Raw genomic sequence first — 10353 nt, 5'->3', positions numbered from 1 at the left:
TATTATAATATAAAATAGAAGTTTTTAATGGAAATAAGATATTGGGAATCATATTATTAACAAATTATAATTAGAAAATATTATATTTGTAAAAGTGTATTATAATCGTATGTCTAATTAAAAAAAGTTATTAAATTGTTCTTATATTTCAATTTACACAATTTAGCTCAAATTTTTCTCATTTAATGATAAGTCTGCCTTAATGTAAAACTGAAATTTTTAATGGGATCAAGAAGCGCAAACCTTGTGGTTGTGAAATCTATTGGTTGCGCATCAATTCTTTTCATCGGTATTACGTAATCACATTGTTGGTGACGTTTAGCATGGCTCTTCAGGATCCTCAGGGTCGGGGATCTGATGATATGCGGGTGGCAACACCGCTACGCGACAGCGTTCAGTGTACTTAAACCTCGTGTGTATGTACATGCATAAAGGGAGAAAAGAAGCCGGGAGAGTAAACTAAGATGCGCGACTAAATGAGGCCGCGTAAAGCGTATTCGAGCGCGACTCGGTATGCCGAGTCGAGAGGCCGCGAGATGCCTGATAAAACGCGAGAGAACCGCGTGGTAAAATCCGCCTCCTCATCTACGTATTCTGCTTCGTCGACGATGAGGATCGTCGAAGCCTATTTCTCGCGGAGTGATGGATGCGTATCGTATCCATGTAGATTCAGCCGCTTAATCAGTAATGCTTGATATCCATGAACATTGGATACATAAATTATATACATATCAGCATATGTGACGCTCTTGGATACGCATAATTTTATTATTTTATTAAAAAAAAGATTATATTTATTTTATATATATATATATATATATATATACATAGGGTGTCCCACATAACTGAGATCAGAAAAGTTGAGTTGTGAGACCGAAGGCCTCACAGAAATCGACCTTACCAACATGAAATGCCCAGAGGACCGCGACGATAAAGAGAGGACGTGACTAGGGCTGCGTTCCACTTAACGCTCACAATGCTCGTGGAATCCATAAAAATGAATTTTTAGTGCAAAAATGAAAATAAGAGGAATAATCTCCAGTGGCCTCGATCTTAACAAATGTTATCCAGGACATATTATCCTGAACAACATTCAAGAAATTTTAGCATCGCTCGAATACCTTTCATAATGCTAATGCTAAAAGTATTGCAACGTGCAATACCTTCACATTAATGTTAAACAAGAACAAGGTAATGAATCCAAGGCATCGGGGGCATCCGAACGACATTTTTGAACACAGCCTTTGATCTCCTTCTTTTTACTCCTTCTTTGAACTTCGTGGCTTAACATAACTTATCACAAGTAAAGAAAAAAGTACGTTTAACGGAAATTATTATATGCACTATACTTATAATCTAAAATACAGAATTGATTTAATCTAAAATATATTCTATTGAAAAAAATTACATCACAAAGTTATACAACGAAATCATGTAATTAAAACATATATAAATCATGTAACGTGGATTGTTCTAAATCAATACGTAATTTGAAAAAAATAAAATTACTTCTAATATCATGTAATTTTTCTAATTACGTGATTTTAAAAAAATATCACATACTGATTTAGAACAATTAGTTATGTAATTTACTTGTTTTAATTACATGATTTCATTATGTAACTTAAATTTGTGATGTGATTTTTTTGAGTAGGGTATACTTACTTAATGTTTTAAATTATTGTAATTATTAATTGTAATATACAGTATTCAACGCGCAAGTACCTAAGCACTTATTGCATGATGCAGCGATACGCCGTAATTGTAATTCGCTGCGCGACAGACAGACAAGATCGCCTAACACAAACATGATCGGCAATGATTACTAGCTGGGCTGACGCTGATCCTGAATGCAGTAGCAGCTGCACTTGCAATCAGCGCGTAAGCTGACACGACATATAGCGTGTACGATAAACAGGCTTGACTTGTTTCAATATTTGTATCAAAAAACTATATAAAACTTAGAACAATTTAAACAGCGAAGACTAGAAACTATTTCGTTAAAAAGTAAAATTTAAGTGAGATAGAAAATTGAAAACTTAAATCGCACCTAAAATTTAGATTGAAAAAAATAAAGTTAACTGCAAAGTTAATTGCAGTTAATAATAGGAATTGAAATTAAGGCCTCTGTTTATTCATCACTCATAATATTGTATCTGTGATGTCACAGATAAGAAAACACAATAAGAATTCTTGCAAATTATATTTGAATAGAAACATTTTTTAATAAAATAACATTTGCATTCGATATAATATATTTATAAAATATATCGAATCTTTTTGTTTCTGGAAGAAAAAAAGTTATATTTATTTTTATACATTATTAAAGTTTGTCACAGCTATAAACATAATTCATATTGTTTTTGGTATATATGGTCATATTGTTTTGATATATATGATTATTTATTAATTATTTATTAATGTATAAGTATTTATATTTAGTATATATGATTATTTAGTATATATGATTATTTTAGATATATATGGCTATTTATTAATTAACAAAAAAATTTTTAGTATATTTTATAAGTGTGTTTTATTAATTGTAAGTGTTGCTTTACATAAAACATATTTTTCTATATTAAAATTTAAAATATTTTGGAAAAATGTTTATTGTATGTTTCTTATGTCATAATCTGAGATATAGTAGTTCTTAATAAACAGGAGTTTTAAGTTTAAAGTCAGCCCGACTGAAATCGAAAGTAATTTCGTTTATTGGTCTGATTAGAAGAGAGACGATAATATTTTTGATGATAACTACATCATCAGTATCCGAGGTTGTTTATCACGCTCACTGTTCAGTGTATATACATCTAGAAGCATCCCTCTCTCGTAGACACCTCTTCTCATAGTTTCATAATAATCTTACTAGACTACGTGAACTGGTCCCGGATGAAAAATCGAGATCGCCGTTATTTCTTTCTTGGGCAGCCAGAGAGGCGTCATTAAAAGGTGGATCGTGGACAGTCATCAACGCAAAACAAGTGTGCCTCTTCAAGTGAACAGCGCTCTTGAAGTAGCATTTCATTTGGCTCTTGCTGGAAGACTACACGTCTCTATTTACTGCAACAGTCAATAATACGATATATCTTTATGTGTATATTATTTAAAGTGTTTCAGTTTTTGTTTCAATATTTAAGTACTTATAGTCATTTTTATATGTATTATTAATTAATTATTGAACCATAATGTTTGTAAACGAAATAAATTAATTATTACGTCATTTTAAAATAGAATTTTCTTAATTCTTCTTTAGATCTGTTTTATTTTTTGCTTTCTCGGTTATCAAACTATTAATGTAAATCTTTCTTGTTTCATAAACAGCGTCCACGAATGACCTTCTCTGCCAGAAATTCTTCTCCTTTTTCCCAAAGTGCTTTAAGTGTCTCCGTAGTTGCTTATTCATTAGGTCATCCAAATTCTTCAAGTAATCAGAATCATTTATTTGATTGTCGATGATGATAGCCGTATATTGATTTTTTAATATTTCATCGTCGCTCTTTGTCTTTAATCGATATTTGGTAATTTTGTTTTTCATGTATTTTGTCAAATCCAAAGCAGGTAAATAAGATTCCGGTGATTTCAAGGTTCTATATTGTCTTGCGTGTGATAGACAAAATTCCACATCTTCGTCTTCTATTAATTTCAGTTGTATTCCGTTTTGATTCGAAAATACGTCAGATTCACTTTTCGAGGCCTGTGCATTTAAAAAGACTTTCCGCAAATTCTTTCCACGTTCAGCTTGACTTGGATCTTTCAACCACATTTCTTTCAGTAATATTATTTCTTGCTCTTTACTTTTGTCTTCATAGATCTAATAAACATAAAAAAATAAAGAAAAAATGATTTTTTAAAAATCAATCCTCTAAAAAAAAAAACTAAAAATACATAACATGAAAAGTTTCAAAAAAATTAAGATTTTAGGATTTATAATAGTATTGAAAAACGTATTAAAAAATTATCTGTAAATTAATACATGACTTGTGAATAATATGACTAAATATATAATTTCCTTAATTATATTCTTTGAGAAAATTTATTTTAAATGAAGTTAAAATTTTTAGAGGTAATTATAAGAGTTTATTTAAGAAATTTTAGATAATCTAGAGTGATGTAAAAACTTTGAAATATTTTAAGGCTGACTTATTTAAAGTAATCTTTAAAAAATCAAAGGTTTCATTATTTCCACTGCATCTGAATTTAAAAAAATGCTTTTGAGTTTTAAAGTAAATTTAAGTTAACTTAAAGTTCACTCGCAAACAGTATGCAGCATCATCACTAGATGGATTCGGCAGTGATGCATTTTCTCGTAAGTTGAAATTAATACAGAATAAAATAAAAGCCACGGCATTGAGATATTTCATTCGTGTTTTAAGAAAATAATTTTTTGAAGACAAACTTTCTAGATAAAAGATGCTTGTCTTATTTTAGACAATTTCACAATTATAATATTATCTTGAAGAAAAATTTCAAAATTATTGGCATTAAAAATTTCAAAATTATTGGCATTATAACTCTTCACAGTTCTTAAGTTTCTTTTTAACCTAATAGATTTTTTAACCCAATAAGATTAAATGATTCAACAAATTGATGTCAAATTGATGTGTAATTGACGGTCATTTCTCGTTGGGTAGGTTTAAAATTACTTTAAACAAAAGTTTTCTCGATAAACTGGAAACAAATACATACCTCTACAACGTCCTGAGAATCTGTAACGACTTGAAGAATCCAATACGGTTGTTCCAAAGCTTGGCCATCACTCGCGAATTGCTTTGTGTCCTTCCTCATCGTCGATAAATCTGACTTTGATGATGCTTTATTCTCAGATTGTATTTTTGTTTTAATATCTTTTGCTCTCTTTATCTTTGCCTGGTTCACGACTCTCCACTCGACATCCGTGAGGGGCCAACTATTGTTGAGCACAAAAGCCTCTATGTAATATAAATTTTTTTTCTTTACATTTTTCATCTCTTTATTAATATCTTGGCTATTATTCTCAATCCTATAATCTTCCTTATTTTTAGTGGTATGTTTCAAAATCACTAAGGGTAATAATACCGTTGAATCACCATTTACGTCAATCAAAATGTTGCCATCTTCATCGACAACCTTTATTCTGATTTCCGTTAGGTTGTAAGAGGTTGTCAATCTTATCGAAACGATGCTTCTTTCTGAAGTCGTTTGTAAAATACAACGCGAGATACAATTTCTCGCGTTCGGAATATAAATACCGATTAATTCATCCACTTTCAGTCTTGGTTGTTTGATCTCTAAGGACAAAGGCTGCTCATCTAGTTGATAGAATATTGGGTCACCTTTCATGGTAATCACGCGAATTGTCCAGTCGAACTCTTTAGAATGCTTATCGCTCCAGCTATAAGCGAACACCGTGTAACCGTCCGGAAGGTATTCGTAATGAGTTGGAATAACGTGGTTCACAAGACGTGTCATCTCACGTCCATTTTGGTTGTTGAAGACACGCAGTGCGAAACAAGGAAGATCGATTAGCAATTCAAAGGCCGCGAAAACCGTTTCTTTGGGCTTAGGATTTACAACGAGTCTAACAATCGGGAAGTACTGTTCATGCCTGATGTCTCTCAGGACATCTTTGAATTCTTGAATATTTAGAACGTGTATAAAGTCTTCAGAACAAGGATACAGATCACGCAGACTATCATGACGATTAATAACGTTCCTTAATAATCGACTTGCGAGAGACAAATCAAATAGATCGGATATCTTCAGGAGTCGTTCACGAATCTGCATATGAAAAGCGTGATCAGGATTGTGAAGTTTTTTATATCCCTTGACAACAGCCATCTTAAGAAAAGATTGAATCGTAGTTGCAGCTTGATCTAAGACTTCCTTACATTTGCCCGACGTAGACAACCGTATTTTCGAAGTTTCTATTATTGTAAAATCTTGAAGAATATTTTGACTTGTCATTAAATCGAGAGATTCTAATCTAATACGCGGATTTAAGAAAAATATTTTTAAAGAGTGAAGAATGTCTTCGAATTCTTCGTCAGAAACAATCTCCCTGATCAACCGAACTTGTTCTTCCATAAAGAAATGATGTATTAGCATCCGAAAATTTTTATTTTCTTTTAAAGAAGCAAACTGCAAGTTAGGCATGTAACTTTGATAAAAGTTTTTCAACATTGATGGGTAATTCTTTGTTCCAAACGATTGATAAGCTTTACAGAGGTTATCGCTAATTATTTTCGATATCTGCTTAATTCTGTCAGATTCTGAGGTCATCAGTTGTTGCACAGTTGCTCGATCTCCAAGATAAAAATCCGTATCTGAAGAAATAATCATCAGACCTGAATCTAAACGACTGTGAATCTGCAAAAGTTGCCTGCCAGCTTCCAATTCCATAATAGTTGACTTATTGCCAATAGTGGAAATAGTTATCAATTGATCCGATGAATCCGATATAAAGAACCAGTTGTACTTTTCAAGGATCAAGTAATTCTTTTTGTGCAAATCGTTCTTCTTCTTTGGTGCGGCGCAAAGATTGACTAAGAAAAATTTTTTCTTCGGAGAATCGCAAAACAAATATAGAGGTTTGTATCTGGATTTTAGTATCTTGCTGATATTGTTGTAAGTGTCTGTAAGTTTTCAAATAAAAAGAATATTAAGAAAATTGGATCGAAATCTCATTTTGTGTTATCTTTATAAAAAGAAAAATTTAATCTATTTTTGAAATTAATCTTCAACATTATTGTGAATATCTGATTTCTTTGAGAGAAGAATCTTAATTATAAACTATAGTAAGAAATCCTTCGATTTATGTATACTTGATCTTCTTTTTTTAATTAACAATATATATTGTCTAGAATTTTATCTAAAAAAATTCCAGACAATTCTAGAATTCTTTTAGACAGAAACTTCAATAAAAGTATACCTGCTTTTTCTTTTCCAGTTTCTTTTATTGAAGTAGCCTTTGCTTTTTCCTTTTCAATTTCTTTTATTGAAGCAGCCTTTACTGTTTCTGGTTTATGATTCTCACCGGCTATCTTGAACACGTCGTCTGTTACTTGAATCGATTGCTGGAAGTACTCCAATTTGTAAAACAGATATACTTCCTTCACGTATGAGGCTATTTTGTTGAAGTCGATCCATCGATTGTCGTCTTCCTTTGCTTCTTCTTCCGATGCGGTGGGTAAGTCTGATATTCTCTGAGATCTCATTCTCCGAGTAAATTTATCGGACTGCTCGATCTCGTTTGAAGAGATCAAGTTTCCTGCAACGTCATGACCAACGCTCCTGTTGCACTCTTTGAGAGGACTGATCACTTTCAAATAACGAATCGGGACGAAGTAGTCAGCAAGATCGATCATATTTTGCGAAACGGCCCACTTTAACCAGCGATGAAATTTCCACTTTGCTAATGGCGGCTTTACCTTAAGGAAAAAAAGTAATTTAAATCAGAGCCAATTACAGTCCGCACAAAAAAATCTAAGAATATAATAAAAACGTCTAACAAATATATCTAGTATGTATTTATAATATTCTCCTCATATTCTAGCTTTATACACGTTTCAAACTTTTGAGCTGTTTGGAATGTTAGCAGTTTTATTTCTGCTAATAATAAGATGTTTTCTTTATTTTTACAATTACTTTACTCATTATTTTATTATTATTATTATTTCCTTATTATTTCTCAGAGAATTCATAAAAATCTGCACTATCTCAGTTTCTTTACATAATAAGTATCATCGCGATAACTATCAAGAGATAATCATTAAATTGAAACTTGATGCTCTTACATCTTTGGGATCAAGAGGAATATCACGCGACTGGACAATATGAATTATGTGATCCCAGCAGGGTGACAGCCCAGGCACCGCATCGCTTCCGAGTGCTCGCATGTCGCCCAAGAGGAGAAACAGGGCGATCGGTTGAGGTTTCCCGGGTTCGGCGGCAAGTGGCTGCGAAGTTTCTCCGGATTTCTTTGTCTCGCTGGACATATTCGCAAAGCTTTCTATTCGGAAATATAGACCGGAATAACGTAATGCGGTAACCGAAGAAACGCCCATAGATCGCTATGTATGTACAGTACATACATTCAATGGACATTCACCTGGAATATAATCTTGTGCGGTTTGCGAAGTCCACTCAAAATGTTCGGAATATTTCGTTAGGAAATCCCATTTGTCTTCCAACGTAAGACGCGCGATATTCATTGTCAAACAGGTCCAACCTGTGTTACTATTAAAATTTATATTACTATAGAACCTTTCTTAGAATCGTCAACAGAATTAATTATGGTGATTAATTTGTTCATAGCAGATAGCGGATTTTGAAACGAGTCGTTAGAAATTAACGACGTTTAAAGAAACGTTTTTTAAACTAAAATAATTACATTAATTATTTTATTGAAAACAAAATAATAGAATGAAACAAAACGGATGTTGTGTTCACCTGTAAAACAAGTGATTGGATGAAAGTCGACGATCTCGCGGTGTCTGGTCCAAGTTAATGAGACCAATTTGAGCAATGCTTTGGCGAGAAGCATTGGCCATAGCTCGAAATTGTTGGAAGTGCATGGTAAAAGAGGCTTGCCATTTTTATCCACAGGAATGATGTCGTCCACTAGGATACGACGCCAGCATCCCATGCAATATAATCTTACAATATATTTTCCTAGAAGATGTTTATGCATTATCTGTTAATTGGAACTAAAGTGACATGCATATATACACAGATGATAGACTTATATTATTTTTGAAAAATTATTATCAATCTTTGAATCTGAAATTCAACAATACAAACAAAGGATTTAGAAAATTTCTATCATTAAACTACTGTGAATGGAATATAATGTCATATCTACCGTTTGGATTTATTATGGGTCGATGCTGGATGTTTTTCCCAGCTTTGTTCATGGAATATACGTGCATCCAACCATACCAGGGATTATTACGACCGATCCAAATGAAATTTAAACTCTCTCCGCCAATGTCTAAACCCTCTCGACCGCAATATTGCAAGTTTGTCAGAGCGGACACAAACCATCTCACAAACTGGAAATTGCTATTGTCATTAATATTGTTCTTGTTCGTCGCGTTTTGCAGTAATTCGTAAGTCATTAAATGTTACTTTAAATTACAGTTAAAAAAAATACCTCGCTGTGTAACAGATGCTTATTGTTTGTAACCAGATCAGGATGTTCCACAGTCGTTATGTATACAGTCGGAGGAGCCTGGAGAATATTTCCGTTTTTATAATATTTATGTACATTAATATAATATTTTATTGTGTTGGTTTAATTAGAACTTAATAACTGCTTCCTTATTTCAAAGTGACACAATTCAAAAAATTAAGTTTCTTAAAAAAAAGAAAAAGCTATTTTTTTAAATTGAAAAAATCGCTGACTAATCAAATAATATTGGAAAAAAGAATATATTCTTAACAACGATTAAATGATCATTTTTGTAATTTTTGTTTCACAATTTTTAAAAATCTTTTTTAAATTTTGATAATTTTGACGATATTTTTTTAACTACTCCTTTTGAGTAACAATTGTGATAATTTTTATAAAGTTAAGTTAATTCACGTTTGATGAAATAGAATGTTTATTTAACTCACATACAATAATAACTCGAAAATCACGTATTTTATGTCACTTTTAAGTAAGAGAGCCATATGTCAATTTAAAAAATTAATGTCCGTTATCTGAAGTGCATAATTAAAATAGTGACAGTACAGTCAAGTGTTCCAAATCTTTTGCTCGTATCCAACGGTCAGGTTCCAAAGACCAAGGCATAGCGACACGTTCTGCGTCTAGGAATAGACCATCTGGACCATCTTTGGGTATCTCCCATTTCTCGTTATTCAAATCGGAATCCTTCCATTCCGGCCATTCGTATGCAGTATACGCGTCAGGATGATGATTAGTCTTAGCGGTAAAGAAGCGTTTAGACTTTTCTGACATATTGCGAGAAAAATAGAAAGTAGGACGCAGAAAGCTGCATCTTCAAGAGATATAAGGATTTGTGTAGGGCACTATAGGGCGTGACAATCAATTATAAATATTACTCTCAATTCTGAAAAAAGTATATATATATTTTTATTGATCCTTTATATGTATATTATACACTATCATATGGACAGAATGGAATGTATTTATACCTCATCGATGGTTAGAAACTAAAAGTTACATATCGATTAGATACGAAGAACCTATATAGTCAATGTATAGTACATTATAATAAATGTTTGTTATGCAAAAAAGATTAAGATAAAGAATATATCTAGAATATCTTAATGATCTAAAATATCTTAAGAAATAATGATAAAGAAAAGAAATTCTACGAAGGATTATGAAAGTCCTACAAACAATGT

At 32.1% G+C, this 10353-nt stretch overlaps 2 protein-coding genes across 2 annotated transcripts; both read right to left on the bottom strand.

Annotated features, from left to right (window-relative positions):
- Positions 1-2724: 2724 nt before the first annotated feature.
- LOC108753347 lies at positions 2725-8851 on the bottom strand. Its single transcript, XM_018494856.1, is given in 9 exon segments — positions 2725-3022; positions 3024-3052; positions 3247-3814; positions 4690-6614; positions 6911-7409; positions 7776-7990; positions 8090-8209; positions 8431-8652; positions 8843-8851. Coding segments are annotated over 8 exon segments (3720 nt in total). The 5' UTR covers positions 8627-8652; positions 8843-8851; the 3' UTR covers positions 2725-2854.
- On the bottom strand, positions 8811-9943 carry LOC108753097 (androglobin-like). Its single transcript, XM_018494439.1, has 3 exons — positions 9716-9943; positions 9134-9211; positions 8811-9032 (listed from the first exon to the last, which is right to left on the bottom strand). The coding sequence occupies exons 1-3, from the start codon at positions 9941-9943 to the stop codon at positions 8811-8813; spliced, it is 528 nt and encodes a 175-aa protein (XP_018349941.1).
- Positions 9944-10353: the final 410 nt, after the last annotated feature.

This window comes from Trachymyrmex septentrionalis, unplaced genomic scaffold, assembly GCF_001594115.1.
Source record: "Trachymyrmex septentrionalis isolate Tsep2-gDNA-1 unplaced genomic scaffold, Tsep1.0 scaffold114, whole genome shotgun sequence".
Classification (NCBI taxonomy): Eukaryota; Metazoa; Arthropoda; class Insecta; order Hymenoptera; family Formicidae; genus Trachymyrmex; species Trachymyrmex septentrionalis.
This window is presented reverse-complemented; position numbering and strand designations above follow the sequence as displayed.